At 38.6% G+C, this 16,967-nt stretch overlaps 2 protein-coding genes across 4 annotated transcripts in view; one reads left to right on the top strand and one right to left on the bottom strand.

The window, feature by feature from the left end:
• Positions 1-9,717, bottom strand: part of LOC108528699 (neural Wiskott-Aldrich syndrome protein-like) — a 31,572-nt gene extending 21,855 nt beyond the window's left edge. The window contains exon 1 of the mRNA XM_017870660.1: positions 9,495-9,717. Coding sequence (XP_017726149.1) covers positions 9,495-9,650 — 156 coding nt within the window. The 5' untranslated portion in view covers positions 9,651-9,717. The remainder of the gene's footprint in view (positions 1-9,494) is intronic.
• TES (testin LIM domain protein) overlaps positions 1-16,967 on the top strand; it is a 49,917-nt gene that overhangs the window by 20,573 nt on the left and 12,377 nt on the right. For 2 of the 3 annotated variants that reach the window (XM_017870657.1, XM_017870659.1), the window contains exon 2: positions 5,894-5,979. In XM_017870657.1, the coding sequence (XP_017726146.1) occupies positions 5,894-5,979 (86 nt within the window). Of the gene's footprint in view, positions 1-4,151; positions 4,185-5,893; positions 5,980-16,967 lie in introns of those variants that run through there. The other variant, XM_017870658.1, reaches the window with a different exon arrangement.

Here is a 16,967-nt window from a genome sequence, read left to right as displayed (position 1 = left end):
CACCTGCTACAAGGCCAGCCCTGTTACCCTGCAAGTGCTTTACAGTTTTTTGGCGCTTCCCTTGCCCTCTTCTGCCACAGGCCTTGTGTATGGTGTTTCCTCTCCCCTGAATGCACTTCTCTGAGCCAAATTAGATACTGGTCAGCCTTTCCATTGTAATTCATGCACCTCTCCTTCAACAAAGCTTCCCCAGCCTTCCTTATTTAACTTACTTGTCTTCCTTTTTAAAGCTCTCGGAAAGTCATCTACACTTAGAGATGGTGCAAGAGTGTTTCTGGATTTGTAATTCTTTTCCTTGGGGCAGAAATTAGCTAGTGACTCTCTTTGAAAGACAAGAGCTCCCGTGTGACACTCTAGTCATCTGCCCCAAAAGAACAGTAGAGCAGGAGCCAGATGCTGAGTTTTAGATCTGGTTTGCTGTTGAGTAGCTGTGCAACCAGGAGCAAATTCCTCATCCTCTCTTGATTCTATTTTCTTGATCTCTTACATGAGGGAGATGCCTAGTCCTATTCAGAACAAGAATATGTGGGACACTTTAAAAGAGCAGCAATTCATGAAATACCACCAGCTCTAGTAATTCTAATAAATAAACCGATAGCTATTTTAAGAACATATTGATGTAAAGAATCAGACTCTGTAAAAGTATTTGAAGATCTTATTCTGAGCCAAATATGAATGACCAGTGGCCTATGACACAGCCCTGAGGAGACTCTGAGAACATGTGCCCAAGGTGGTCAGGCTGCAACTTGGTTTTATACATATTACAGAGATGTAAGACATCCGTCAATACATGAAAGATGTACATTGCTTCAGTCTGGAAAGACAGGACAACTGGAGGTAGGGAGCAGTCCTTCCAGGTCATGGGCAGCTTCACAGATTTTCTGGTTGGTGATTAGCTGAAAGCCTTATTATCTAAAGACCTGAAATCAATAGAAAGGAATGTCTGGGTTATGATAAGGGGGCTTGTAAGGACCAAGGTTTTATCATGCAGATGAAGTCTCCTGGTAGCAGGTGTCAGAGAGAATAGATTGTAAATGTTTCTTATCAGAGTCTGTTCTGTCAGTCTTAGGTCTCTGTGTTTATGCTAATGCTGGTCATCTGTGAGGCAGCATGCACCACACTGCCCCACCGACCCGCCCCAGCTCCCCATTTCTTATCATGGCCTGAACTGGTTTTTCAGGTTCACTTTGGAATGACCTTGGCCAAGAGGTGGGGTCCATTTAGATGCTTCTTGGGTTTATAATTTTATTTTTGATTTACAAAGATAAAAGTTGGTAGGAGAAAACAACTTGCCCCTTTGCAAGGTTGACTTTGTTACAGTGGTGAGCTACTCCAAAGCCTTAGTGTAAAAACTCTGCTGACTCATGGAGGTTCTAGTTACATGAGCTGAACTTTCAAGTTGCATTCAGAAATAGAGAATGAGATGGTATTGTTCCAGGATGTTTGCAGTCTTTTATAAGCCCAGCGTTGTTCAGACCAGGCAATTCTAATTTGAAGGCATGCAAGAATTTAAGTGGCCATTTAATTTAGAGGCAGCAGCATATTTCTAGATATTATCTGTCCGCAAATATCAGGATTTTATACACACATGTGTTTGTATGTGCATATGCAAGTTCTATGTCATAAGGTAAAATGTATTCCACGTTGTGAATTACATAAAAGAGAGTTTAAAAGCCTCTGATTTAAGCTAAGCTATGTGATTAAGGCTTAATAATGTAATCAAAATTTTCATTTGGGATTAGAGTTTATTTAGCAGGAGATGCATGAACATAGTATGAATCATATCCATATTCTAGGCACATTCAGAACAAACTCTTCTGTAATGGAAAATTAGAAAGGCCTTGAAAAAGAATATACTTTTTTGGATTTGCTTTTCATTTTACTATGGATATTGTTATGGAGAAAACATGTAATTATGCTTCTTACACAAGACCAGAAACCAGTCTCTCTCTCTCTTTTGTTTAACCTACATTATTTCCATACTGTGTGAACTGTGATCACCAGTGACAAGGAAACAATTTAATTGTTTTTAAAAAAAGCTTAGTGTTGACGTTAAATATACAATTTAAAGACTTTCATTTCTTTTGAAAATTGGTAATATAGACATGGCAAAGATGATAAAGGTTAACTAATGCTGGGCAGGTGTTTATTCTTTAGAGAGTATACTTTATATGGTCTAACTTAAAAGTAATGTGGGTTCCCTTAAGCAGCTGGGTGGACCAGCTGGGTTTGAATATGGCCTTAATTATGGAAAAAGGATGTGGTCATTTTCTTTAGAACAAAAGGAAAGGCTTCACTTCAACTTCAGGGCATGTCAGACTGATCTTTCAAGGAACAAGTTACAATGTGGTTTTGATTGCATAGTGACAAACAGAACTTGGTAAAGTTACAAAAGAGGGCCATTGGAAAATATCCATTATTTGTCCAGCTTGAACTGCTACTCTAGGCACTAACCAGTAACCAATTCCTCATGGTCATTGATGTGATATTTAAAACACGGAATAATCTGGTTACTGGTGGTTTGCCACTGTACTGATGTAAGACTGGCTACTCTTTTTTTTTTTTTTTTTTCTCTAATATCGGTAGTTGGGTAAAAGAGCTTAATTACCCTCTTGTATCCTCTGCCATCTGCACCCCACTCTTTCCACATATTAGGCCATGTCTCAGCAAGTTCTCAAAGACTACTGTTTAATATGGTAAAGAAGAAAAGATGGTTTACTATAGCAAGGATGGTAATACAGCTCTCCACTCCTCGCCTCCCTACAGCTTCAGGCAGAAGAGCGCAGGCCTTGGAGTCAGAAAGACCTGAACTCAAATCTCTACTCTACCATTTATTAACACTTTGATCTTAAGCAAGTTCCATAATCTCTGAGTTTCAGCAAAACGTGTCAAAATGGCAAATAATATTGCCTACTTGGTATTTTATATGGTTCTGTAAGATTTTTTTTTAATAAATTACATTCTATATAAAAATTTTCTAAAGGCAAGAAACAGTGAAAAAAGTAACATTTTTACAAGAAAACCGCCTCTACATAGAGCAACATCTAGGATTCTCATATCTGCTATAGAATTCATCTGTTCTGATATGCCGTTGGTTGACATACATGAAGAAAAGTTGGTTAAGCTCAAATATGTACACTGCTAAAAGATAAAGTATATAGTATATATAGACCTAGTTTTAATTTTATTATCTTAAGTTCTAAGGGTACATGTTGGCACCAAATGTGCAGGTTTGTTAACATAATTAAATGGTGGCCATGTTGGTGTGCTGCACCCATATAACTCCGTCATTTACATTAGGTATATCCCTAATGCTATCCCTTCTCCCACCCCCTCCCCACCTAATAGGACGCGGCGGTGTGTGATGATCCGCCTTCCTCGTGTCCAAGTGATGCTCGTTGTTCAATTCCCCACCTATGAGTGAGAACATGGGCAGTGTTAAAGGGTGCAGTGTTTGGTTTTCTGTTCTTGCAGATAGTTTGGCTGAGAAATGATGGTTTCCAAAGCTGGCATCCATGTCCTGACAAAGGACACGAACTCATCCTTTTTTAATGGCTTGGCATATGTATTCGCATGGTGTATATGTGCGCAAAATTTTCTTAATCCAGTCTGTCAGCTGATGACCATTTGGGTTGATTAATTACACAGGTCTTTGCTATTGTCGAATAGTGCGCAGTAAACATACATGTGTGCATGTGTGTTTCTTTATAGCCGCATGACTTATAATCCTTTGGGGTATTACCCCAGTAATAGGAGATGGCTGGGTCAAATGGATTCTATTCTAGATCCTTGAGGAATCACCACACTGTTTTCCACATGGTTGAACTGGTTTAGCAGTCAACGCACCACCTGTAAAAGGTTCTATTTCTCCACATCCTTTCGCAGCAGCCTGTTGTTTCTGTTTTTTAATGATTGCCCATTCTAACTGGTGTGGAGAGGTATCCATTGTGTTTTGATTGCTTTCTCTGATGGGCGGTGATGATGAGCATTTTTCATGTGTCTGTTGGCTGTATGAATGTCTATCTTTTGAGAAGTATCTGTTCAATCACCTGACGCTCCTTCAAGGAAGAACTACCAAACAAATGCTCAGTGAAATAAAAGAGGACACAAACAAATGGAAGAACATACGCATGCCATGGATTAAGGATCAGAATCATTATTGTGAAAATGCCATACTGCCCAAGGTACATTTAGATTCATCTGCCATCCCCCATTAAGCTACATGAACTCTTCTTCAGCAGAATTGGAAAAACGCTGCCTTTAAAAAGGTTCATGTGGAACCAAAAAAGACGCCACATTGCCAAGACAATCCTAAGCGCAAAAGAAGCAAAGCTGGAGGCATCATGCTACCTAATTCAATGATAGCTACAAGGCTACAGTAATCCAAACAGGAGGTAGCAGGACGCAAAAGCAGAAGATCTAGACCAATGGAACAGTAACAGAGGCCCCTCAGAAAATAATAGCCAGCACCATCTAGCGAGTAAATCCGTGAATCTTTGAGCAAACCTGACAAAACAAGAAATGAGGAAGGATTCCTTATTTAATAACATGGTGCTGGGAAAATTGGCTAGCCGTCAAGTAGAAAGCGAAACTGATCGTTTTCTTCTCCTTATACGAAAATTAATTCAAGATGGATTAGAGACTTAAATGTAGACCTTAAAAACTATAAAAAGCCTCAGAAGAAAACCTAGGTAAATACCATTCAGGAACATAGGCCCCCATGAGGGCAAGGACTTCATGTCTACAAACACGCAAAAGGGCCAACGGCAACAAAAGGCCAAATTGACAAATGGGATCTAATGAACTAAAGAGCTTTCTGCAGAAAACAGCAAAAGAAACTGGCCATCACCAGTGAAGCGGGCAACCTGCAGAATGGGAGAAAATTTTGCATCTACTCATGTGACAAGAGGGCCCTAATATACCAGAATCTACAAGAACTGCAAAAGCAAAATTTACATACAAGAAAAAAACAAACAACCCCATCAAAAGTGGGCAAAGGTTCTATAAGATTTTAATGAGATATAAGTAAAGTACTTGCCTCTATTCCTCGTGTCTTAGTCTATTCCTGCTGCCATAACAAAATACCTTAGACTGGGTAATTTATAAATAATAGAAATTTATTTCTCAAGTTCTGGAGGCTGGGAAGTTCAAGATCAAGGCACTGGCAGATTCAGTGTCTGGTGTGGGCTTGCTTCCTTCTTCCAAGATGGCACCTTGTTGCTGCATCTTCACATGGAGGAAGGTTCAGAAGAGATGGAAGACAGGAAGCCCCATCAATGAAGGTGGAGCCATCATTGCCTAACTACCTAATAATTTCATGAAGGCCCAGCTTCATAATATTGGTACATTGGGGATTAAGTTGCCACATGAATTTTGGAGGAGCACAAACGTTAAAGCCATAGCACTGGCATTCAATAAGTGTATATTGTAGCTATTAATATTTATCATAATAAAATAATATTACTTCAGTTGTAATTCCTAAAATCTTTAATTCCTTGTTTGATGCAAAATATGTTATTCAGGATGAGACTTGCTTTTTAAGCTATGGTTTTCTGAGTGTTGTACCTGTTGTACTACAGGGCCGTACTATGAGGCATGTAGTGGCCAAAGACATAAGTTCATGACTTTTTGCTATTTGCAATGTTTGTAGTTTTCTATACGGTTATATTCTGATGCTTTTCTTTCCTTGATAAAAAGCAATCAGAATATAAAATATGTTACGTATGTACTTGGAACTGCCATGTACATACCTGAGTATCATTACTGACTAAACATAAGATTTGTTTGAAAGTTATATCAACACAAGTGGTAAGTGGAATTAAAAGTGCAATTTATTGAATTTTTAATTTGTAAAGAATGTAATAATAGATTCGCGATGTTTTCTTTTTAACAGATGGGCTTAGGTCACGAGCAAGGATTTGGAGCCCCTTGTTTAAAATGCAAAGAAAAATGTGAAGGATTCGAACTGCACTTCTGGAGGTATTGTTTTGAAAACTGCAACCACATTAGTAATTTATACTTTTTGCAATACTTCTTTAGACAGTGGAGATATCTTCAAGTTCTCCAGCATGCTTGCTAAGTTGCAGACCTGTTATTGTCTTTTCTGAGAAATGAACACAACATAAAGTGTTCTGTCTTACTGTCATTAAGTTTGACTTAGTAAATTGGACCGTAATAACTATATTTAGAGTTGTTGAATTTGCTTGCTGTCTTTAAGATTTCCTTTGAGCCTGAAATACTGAAAATATCTTTCTGGTGGTAAATAAGTTTGTAGTAATCCTCTAGGACTATCTAATAATTTATTTATTTATTTTATTATTTATTTTTTGAGACGAACTCTCATTCTGTCACCTAGACTGAAGTGCAGTGGTGTGACCTCAGCTCACTGCAACCTCCGCTTTCTGGTTCAAGCAATTCTCTTGCCTTAGCCTCCTGAATAGCTGAGATTATAGGCTTGTGCCATCATGCCTGGCTAATTTTTCTTTTTTGTATTTTTAGTAGAGATGGGGTTTCACCATGTTGGCAAGGCTGGTCTCAAACTCCTGACCTCAAGTGATCAGCCCACCTCAACCTCCCAAAGTGCTAGGATTACAGGCGTGAGCCACCATGCCTGGCCCTGTTTAATAATTTAATTATTTTCTTCTTAAAAATTGGTAACTTCACATCTCATCTCTACATTTTCAGTAAACAAATATGAATACTGAATTGAGCATTTATATGTTAGTTATCAGGGAATATTGAATTTAGGTCTCTTTAAAATTTTCAGCTATAAAGTTACCAGTGAAAAACATTGAAACACTTAAATTTTTTTTTTAAGAAAAAAATTAATTGTAGTGTCTTGGTTTGAATGAAGTGCAAATATACACAAGACAAATGTTAGTGGGTCAAAAATGCGAATTTTATATAGATCTTATCTTTAGGTTGTTTTGAAAGTACTACTACATATCATGTAAATCTAAAATCAGTATTTGAAACCTGTGCTTATGAATGACTGTCAAGTCCATAATGGTAGTTCACAAGTCTGCTCAAAGTTAGAATTAGCAGGAAAAAAAATAAAGATAACTATACAATTTTAGGATGGCAGCTATCTTGTTAGGATGACTCATTTGAGAGCCACTTCTGTACTACAAATTTCCACAGGAAACCCTTTAGAATAAATACTTTCATCAGCTCTTGGAGATGTGTACAGTGTAATTAAAGGAGATTATAAACAAATAAAATTTTAGACATTAAGCTCTTTTAAAAACTAGTTTATTGAATCAGTTTTCAGAAACAAAAGTAAATGTGTAAAATAGCAAAGTCAGTAGAAACCTGCTAGAACTGATACAATTCTTCAGTTTTAGGGAGCTAAAGTTTTCCAGAAATTTTTTTTTACAAGACTTAAACAGCTCTCCCTTGTGCTGTCTCTTCAAGGGATGTAGAAGTGTGGCAATATGTCTCTCATGTTTTAAAAAGGTAAAGTGACTTAACACAAAATAGTTTTCATGGATTAGAACATCTCTGCTCTTAATGTTCACACTGTTTTCTATTGTCCCTATCAGTTAACTTTACAGAAGGCTGCACTGCCCTCTCCTGGGCGTAGTTTTTACCTTACAATCTTATAATACCTAAAATCCAAAATCCAGAATGCTCCAAAACCAAAACTTCTTGACTGTCAACATGATGCCACAAGTGGAAAATTTCACATACCTGACCGTGTGACAGGTCGCAGTCAAAATGCATTCAAACCTTTGTGTCTTGTACAAAATTATTTAAAATATGTATAAAATTACCATCAGGCTATGTACATAAGCTGTATATGGAACAGAAACGAATTTTATGTTTAAACTTGGGTCCTATCCCCAAGATATCTGTGTTTATGCAAATATTCCAAAATTTAAAAAAATTTGAAATCTGATACACTTCTGTTTTATTTTACTTCTGAAGCATTTTGGGTGAGAGATACTTAACCTGTATTCTTTCTGGTTCTGCTATGCAATTGCCAAAAACTGCTCATGAGATTTTAAAGCTCATTCCTAAGAGATACCATCTTTTCTCTAAAGCAAATTATAGTCATTTTTTAATGTCTGTATTAATCATTTTAATTTGATACTTTCCAATGAAAGTATATCCGACAAGAGCAGATCTCCATGGCATGAAAATAACCCTTTTATTTTTTTTTTCAATTTTATCACACAGACTCATTTAATCAACTGGGTATAGTCTGAAAATCTAAGAGCCATAATAGTCTAGGGCTTTGCATATGGCCTGTCATTCAGCTGGGGTTGATAACAGTCTACCCCGTACGTATTAGTAGTTCTGACATCTTCCTGGCATGAGTCCAGTCACATTTCTCTCAGAATTCTTGATAATTCCCTGACTTTTTCACCATAGCTAAAAGAGCTGAAGCAGGTGCCTTTGACCTCCATATGTAGGCTCTTTCAGTACAGTCTTTGAAGTAAAATATTCTAGACTAGCTATCCTGAGTGTAACAAAGATTCCAGGTCTAGTCTAGGGCCACAGAACTTCTGTGGGTGAGGTAGACATGGGATTCCATGACCCTGCCCACTTAGCCTCACCTCCAGCTTCATGGTGATCCGTGACTTAGTACCCTGAGGGCTCCATTGGGTACATTTCAAAAATCAGAGTTAAATTATTCTCTACCTCTTTCTTAGTCTGGCCTCTCAAACAACCACATAAATGGTCTTTTGAACATGGATACTATTTATATATTTCTGATGACTTAAGAACCCTCAGTAGTTTCCCACTGGACTTCTTTTAGGCAAATTTCTTGACCTTTGATGTTAAACCCCAACATCTGGCCTCTGCTTGCTTTTCCACCCTCTTTTACTGCCCTTCCAAGCACCCTATGCTCCAAGTGCTTGATACATACTATTCCCTGAAATTTTGTGCCTTATTGCATGGTATTCTCTGCCTGGAAAACCCTGCCTCCTACCAATAGGAAACAAAAAGTCTCAGCTCAAGAAATACCTCTGAGAATTCTTCCTTGCCCATGTATGTCTTTTCAGGCTGCCATAACAAAATATCACAGACCTGGTAGTTTAAACAAAATGTACTTTCTCCCAGTTCTACAGGCTGGAAAGTTCAAGAACAGGTGCTTGATTAATCAACATGGTTGAGTTCTGGTGAGGTCTCCCTTCCAGGCTTACAGATGGCTGCCTTCTCACCATGTGCTCACATGGCCTTTCCTTGGTGTGTGTGTGCATGTGCGTGTGTGCGTGTGTGTGTGTGTGTGTGTGTGTCTGGAGAGGAAGAGATCTCTCTCCCTTTTCTTATAAGGTCACTTATTCCAAAGGATTGTGACCTTCACCTTGTGACCTCTTTTAACTTTACTTCCTAAAAGCCCCTGCTCCAAATACAGTCACATTAGGGGTTTGGGCTTCAGCATATGACTTTGAGGAAATACAGTTCAGTCCACAGCACCCCCTTCCTGCTTCCACATACCCCCAAAGTTGTTAGGAATCATTTTCCTTTGTATCACCTTGTATACTTACAGGAAGCCAGGATATAAATACCCAGACCTCATTCTTCTTCTTCATTCTGATTTCCTGCTGGCACCTCCCATTGTCCCATTGCCAGTGCCAAGGGAACCCACGGGTGTAGTCCTTAAGGGTCAGCCTTCTAGGAAGTAGCACAGAGTACTGAGGCATGGAGAGTGAATCTGGAGAGGTGAATGGAAGATGCCGGATCAAGGTTTATCACCATAGTTGCAGGAGACTAAAAATGAATTATTAGAAATTTAGAGTGGAACTTGTAACTTAACTAGTCGAACCTTATTTTACAGATCAAAGAACTAAAACCAAAGGAAGTTAAAATGACTTGTTTGAGCCCATGAGTTATTAATAATATAATTTGTGAATGATTTCTGTGTCACACACCAGTGAACACTTGTAATAATTTTCTACTACTGCATAACAAATTACTACAAACTTTGCAAGTTAAAGCAACAACTATTAACATCCATTATTATTATTATTACTTTTTTTTTTTGAGACAGGGTTTCACCCTTTTTGCCCAGGCTGGAGTGCAATGTTGCAATCTCGGCTCACTGAAGCCTCTGCCTCCTAGGTTCAAGTGATTCTCCTGCCTGCCTCCCGAGTAGCTGGGATTACAGGCGCCCACCACCACACCCACCTGATTTTTTGTATTCTTAGTAGAGACAGAGTTTCACCATGTTGGCCAGGCTGGTCTCAAACCACTGACATCAGCTGATCCACCCGCCTCAGCCTCCCAAAGTGCTAGGATTCCAGGCGTGAGCCACTGTGTCTGGCCAGCATCCATTATCTTTCAGATTAGAAGTCTGAGGTAGTGGGGCTGGCTTAGCTGGATTCTATGCTTAGCACCTCAAAAAGCTGAAATGAAGGTGTTGGCCAGGCGAAGTTCTCACCTTTAAGTTCTGGGGAAAAATCTGCTTTCAAGCTCATTCTTGTTGGTAGAATTCATTTTCTGTGGTTGGAGAACCAAGGTCCCTGTTTCCTCATTGCTCTCAGCTGGGGGCTGGCTACTCTCAGCTTCTAGAAGCCACTCGCATTCATTGAGGTACAGCCCCTTCCGTCTTCAAAGCCAGCAACACTCCTTAGAATCCTTCCTGAACCTCAACTTCCCCTTCTGCTACCAGCCAGAGAAAATTCATTGCTTTTTAAGGGCTCACATGATTAGATTAGGCACACCTGGAAAATTTCCCATTTGCCATATAAAAGTAACATAATCATGAAAGTAACACTGGGGACAGAATTCATAGGAGCCGTCTTAAAATTCTCCTTACCACAGCACTTTATATACCTGATTGTACCTAATACTCCTAATATTTATTATTTATGATAAATCAAAGACTTAGGAAAGTTAAATAAGTTACCAAAGTTAGGGCTTACAGATGGCAGAGCTGAATTTGAATTCAGAGTTTGCCAAAACCTTTCTCCATAGCAGAGTAGATACTAGAATGTGCATTTTTCACTCTCAGGGCCAGTGAACTTTGAACTGCACCAGGCTGTCGCCTCTGAAGTGTGATTGTTGTGATACAGACATCCTTGTGGACAAAGGTGTACTTTTACTGTGAGCTCTCTCCTTTTTCAGTGTGCCCGTGATTACAATAGTAGAGGAAAATAAAAGGTTCAGGAAGCCTGATAACAACCCAGTAAGAAACACTATCTACCGGGCATGCTTTCAAATAATATTTAGAGATAATGAGTGTTTATTGAAATGTATGACACGGACCCAAAGTTTCCAGTTTATAGCCAGTTATTTCATATTGAAGTATAGTTAATATAGCTGCAACCATGTCATTTATCATATTAAGTAACATAATTAGTAGTTTTGCCTTATCTTTGTTAAAGTCTCCCAATAAAACAGTTGCAATTTATTGAAAATGTGTTACTTGATTATAACATACATCTGTTCAGAATTTCTGATTGATTTAGAGCTGAGTGAAAACTGAAAATTCCCTACCATAAATGGATTAATACTTGTGTTGAATTCTATCACAGAGGCCCACGCTTAAATCCATATATGTATATCCCTGTTATAAAAGGGCAGCTTCCAACCCTTTTAAATTATGGTTTGTAGCAGTGCCATGGCCATGCTTTTAAATCACTGTGAATGCTGGCAGCATGTCAAAGCACTCTAGTTTCTACTACTTGCCTTGGAAAAATTGTAAGTTTCACAAATAGTGATACAAGAAGAATTTCTTTTGGTAGAATAAAGGATAGTTTCTTGGTTGCTTTCAGCTTGAAACTGTAAATATGTTTATTTGTCTGAGGCAATACTTTTGGTAGTTTGGTTCTTGTACTTGCTCTCCCAGGCTGTCCCTTTCTCTCCCTCTCTCCCTCCTTTCCTCCCCTTCGCTCCTCCCTTTCCTTCACCAGTTAGATTTAACTCTAGAACTCTTTAAGTTGTAAAGTTTTGAGTGTACAATTTTGATTTGCCATACATATTAATGTTTGCATATATATGTGTTAATGGTGCTAAACTCTTTTTTTACAAACAACGTTTAATACAAATAACCCTCCTCCATCCCTACACCTTAGAGCTTTCCAATCTGCCAGTCCACCTTTGCATCTTTAAATTTTAAAGAATCATGAAAAAGACTTTTAAAATAACTTAATTCTGAATCCCCTTCCCTTTTTTTCCCCATAGAACTTTTCTTAACATCCTGTGGAGAGTCTGGAGAGAGAACTGCTCAATAGGACAGTTTAGAAAATTTAGAGGTTTGAAAACTGTGCTAAATATGGGAACTGATTTATATACTCTCTTAAAACTATCAACTCAGTATAGCACAAATAAATTTAATAAACAAGCTTTTTAAATCTATATATGTCATCAAAAGTTACTTATGGATCATCTGAAGAAAGATAATCCACACACCGCACAAACAGCCCCTGAAGAAAGATAATCCACACACCGCACAAACAGTCCCTTGCACGTGGATATTGTGCTCACCCATACCCCGTTTTTGTTTTTGTTTTAGGTTTGTATAAAACCACGTTTTTAAAGTTCTTCATTTTCTTAAGGGTAGAATCTGGGTTATTTTAGGCTGAAATTGAGTATGTGATAAACATCCCACTTATTCTCAGGCCACTCTCTGATAACAAGATCACAGTGGCATCCTTTTCTTCTCCAATTCCACAACAAGGTTTTTCTTTTAATAAATTTGTTGGATTGCTTCCAAATGACTTTAAAAGTTTTTATAGGTATTTCTAAAAGTAAAATGTTTTAGTTTAAATGTGGGAGATTCAAATATAAAACACTGTAGATTAGATAGAACTCTAAGAAAAAGATTTTAAAACCTAAAAGTAGGTAAGTGGTAATAGCACAGATTTCCACAATAGATAGCACCTGGCACCTAGTGCTGATTTTTATAGTATGCTTTCTTGCAGAGTGGTTTGTAGCTGGCTCTTTTCCTTGTAGAAATGGAGCTCCAGTGTAAGGCAACTGGAAGGGATGTGGTCATCCCAGCTGTTTCAGTGATGACAGCTCTAGTTGAAGAACCGTCCCACCCTTCTTGGGTCACATTCTTACCAAGGACTCTGTCACCACTATTCACCACATTGGAGTGAGGATGCAGATGAGGCTTTTAATATAGTCATGATTTTTTAAATTATAATGAATCAATCATAGGTTTTCTCTACTTAGGAAATTGTTAATTATATGGCATAGTATGACTTCTTAGGTATTTCTTCTTTCTCACCACTACTGCTATTGGTATGTTGTTTTAACCTGATTTTACTTAATAAAGGTATATTGGGTGGTTAAAGGCATTGGTAGAAAAGCAGTGGCTTCCTGAGATTGTGAATTCTTCTAATTGTCAAGACAAATAATAATTTTAAAAAATACAGAGCTGGTTCTTCTATAATTAGTGAATTTAACTCTATATTTAGCACTTTCATAGTAAATATAACTTTTTTAACCAAGCCACAGCTCACCATAGTTTGTTCATGCTTCAGAAACCTTCAGGCTTTATTTCACTTGTATCTTTTACTATTTATCTTTCAGATTCTAAAATCTGACCCTTCTTATTTTGTGGTATTCATGTTGTACTGGTGTAGAACTTAGATTGTAAAAATTTCCAAAGTCCAGTATTTATTATACAGCCTTGATCCTTTAAGACATCACTTTGCTAATTATTGGGATGCATGCTGTAGCTCACAGCCATAGAAGGATCTATTTAGCTATATTAAGAACTAAATTCCCACTTCACCTTTTTCCCCCCTCAGGAAGATATAATTTTAAACTTGATCCAAAAGCAGTGTGATAGTATAATTACATTGTTGTTAACCAAAGAATAAAAGTAAAGAACATACTGTAGTAGGACAACTTGCTGCTTTCCACTAGATGGGAGTATGAGATAACCAGATGTTAGAAAGATTCTTTTATAGCTGAACTAGAATATGCAAGTTCTTCAACAAATTCTTACCAGATAAAGATTTCTGACTAGTGTGCACAAGGAAAGCAATTTGCCTCTTCACCACCAGTCTGTCTCTCTCTGTCTCTCTCTCTCTCTCTCTCTCTCTCTCTGCATCTCTCGGAATATATAAGTCAAATCTAATATTTTCAGTTTGCATACTGAAAAGTATTTTAAGAACATTCAGAATATAACAACCTAAAATCTATAATTAATAATGTATTATTTGGCAATGAGATTCATTTGGGTTTTTAGTTGTTGTTTTTTCCGTTTCTGATGTAGAGAAATTCCATGACTTATATTAATTTTAAATTTAGAAAACTTATTAAACTCTTCTTAATGCTAATTAATACATTGCATTTCTCTGTGATCATTCATAGCGTCTATGAATAGCAACAGTTTAGTTTTTTTCTTTCTGATGAATTCTTGTAACTTTTTTTCACACTGTTCTGATTAGCACCTTCAGAACAACATGATTAGAATTAGTGACAGCAAGGTTGCTTTCTTGCTTCACATCTTAAAACTAATGGAGTAAGTATGATCTATGCTGAGTGTCTGGGTTTGTTCCCCCCGTGCCCCACCCTGCAGAAACTCTTTCTAGAATTGTTGCCATTTCCCTTTACTAGTTTCTTCTATTCTCTTTATTTTCCTTCCTTTTACTTCAGACTTATTATGCCTTTCTCCTAACTTCCTGAATTGAACACTTAGTACTTTATTCTTTCCTATTTTCTAATTTGAGTGTTTTCAAGTATAAATTTTTTGTTTAGTTATCTAATTATTTCAACATGCATACTTAACCTATCTAAAGTTAATCCATGTTTATATAGACTGAACAATGTATCTTTAGAATGTGTTTTAAAACACTCAGATCGCCAATCTTAATTTTATGCTGTCGTTGCCTTATATATTAGTTCCAGCTTAAATCTTTAACACCACTCCCTACTACTCTGTTTTTCTCTGTCACCTTTTCCAGCTTCTTTTCTTCTGCCAGACTCTTTCTTGGGTCCTTACTTTTTCCCTCTACACTTTCGCCAAGAGGCACAGATGATCTCTTTAACTCATATTCATTATATTGTTCTCTGACCACCAAATTTATATTTCCTACCAGGCTACAGTGTTTAACCTGAGAGTTATATATCCTACACTCTGTGATATCTTTACCTTATCTCACAGGCATATCAGATTTATCAGTGGTTTCATTTTGGAGGCTTCCATCGGCCTTCCCCACTCCATACTGCAAAACTGTTCATCTTTTGAATAAACTGTCTTAATATATTATATTCCTTCTACTAATTTACTCATCTCAGAAACTTGGTTTTATTTTTCGAGGGACTGAGTGTATTAGTCTGCTCTCTCAATGCTAATAAAGACATACCCAGGACTGGGTAACTTATAAAGGAAAGAGGTTTAATTGACTCACAGTTCAGCATGGCTGGGAAGGCCTCAGGAATCTTACAGTCGTGGCAGAAGGGGAAGCAAACACATCCTTCTTCACATGGTGGCAACACGAAGTGCCTAGGAAAATGGAGAAAAGCCCTGTATAAAACCATCAGATCTCATGAGAATTCACTCACCATCACAAGAAGAGCATAGAGGGTAATAGCTCCCATGATTCAGTTACCTCCCATCATGTCCCTCCCACAACACGTGGGATTGGGAAATACAATTCAAGATGAGATTTGGGTGGGGACACAGCCAAACCATATCATTCTGCCCCGGCCCCTCCCACTCTCATGTCCTCACTTTTCAAAACAGAATCATGCCCTTCCAACAGTCTCCCAAAGTCTTAACTCATTCCAGCATTAACTCAAAAGTCCAAGTCCAAAGTCTTATCTGAGACAAGGCAAGTCCCTTCTGCCTGTGAGCCAGTAAAATCAAAAGCAAGTTAGTTACTTCCTAGATACAATGAGGGTACAGGCATTGGGTAAATATGCCATTCCAAATGGGGGAAACTGGCCAAAACAAAGGGGCTATAGGCCCCATGAGTTGGAAATCCAATAGGGCAGTCATTAAACCTTAAAGTTCCAAAATGATCTCCTTTGACTTCATGTCTCACATCTAGGGCGTGCTAATGCAAAAAAGGTGGGCTCCCCATGACCTTAGGCAGCTCCATCCTTGTGGCTTTGCAGGGTACGGTCCCACTCCCAGCTGCTTTCACAGGCTGGTATTGAGTGCCTGCGGCTGTCCTTGGATCTACCATTCTGGGGTCTAGAGGATGGTGGCCCTCTTCTTATAGCTTCACGAGGCAGCGCCCTTGTGAGGATGCTGTGTGGGGGCTCTGACCCCACATATCCCTTCCACACTACCCTAGCAGAAGTTCTCCATGAGGACTCTGCCCCTGCAACAAACTTCTGCCTGGACATCCAGGCATTTTCATACATCCTCCAAAATCTAGGCAGAGGTTCCCAAACATGTCTTCTGCATACCTGCAGGACCAATACCTTATGGAAGCTGCCAAGGCTTGGGGCTTGCACCCTCTGAAGCAGTGGCCCAAGCTATACCTTGGCCCCTTTGAGCCACCACTGGAGCTGAAAAAGCTGGGATGCAGGGCAGCATGTCCCAAGGCTGCACAGAGCAAGGGGACCCTGGGCCTGGTCCACGAAAGCATTTTTCCCTCCTAGGCCTCCAGGCCTGTGATGGGAGGGGCTGCTGTGAAGCTCTCTGACAGGCCCTGGAGACATTTTCTCCATTGTCTTGGTGATTAACATCTGAGCACCTTGTTACTTATGGAAATTTCTGCAACGAGTTTGAATTCCTCCCCAGAAAATGGCTTTTTCTTTTGTATCACATTGTCAGGCTGCAGATTTTTCAAACTTTTATCCTCCATCACCTCTTGAATGCTTTGCTGCTTAAAACTTTCTCCTACCAGATACCCTAAATCACCTCTCTCAAGTTCAAAGTTTTGCCCCTGCCTACAGATTCTAGGGCAGGGGCAAAATACCACCAGTCTCTTTGAATAGCCAGAGTGGCCTTTATACCAGTTCCCAGCAAGTTCCTCATCTCCATCTGAGACCACCTCAGCCTGGACTTCATTGTCTTCATCAGTATTTTGGTAAAAGTCATTCAACAA

The sequence above is a fragment of the Rhinopithecus bieti genome, unplaced genomic scaffold (genome assembly GCF_001698545.2).
Source record: "Rhinopithecus bieti isolate Rb0 unplaced genomic scaffold, ASM169854v2 scaffold_5350, whole genome shotgun sequence".
Classification (NCBI taxonomy): Eukaryota; Metazoa; Chordata; class Mammalia; order Primates; family Cercopithecidae; genus Rhinopithecus; species Rhinopithecus bieti.
The sequence above is the reverse complement of the archived record's forward strand: the minus strand, read 5'-3'. Positions and strand labels throughout refer to the sequence as shown.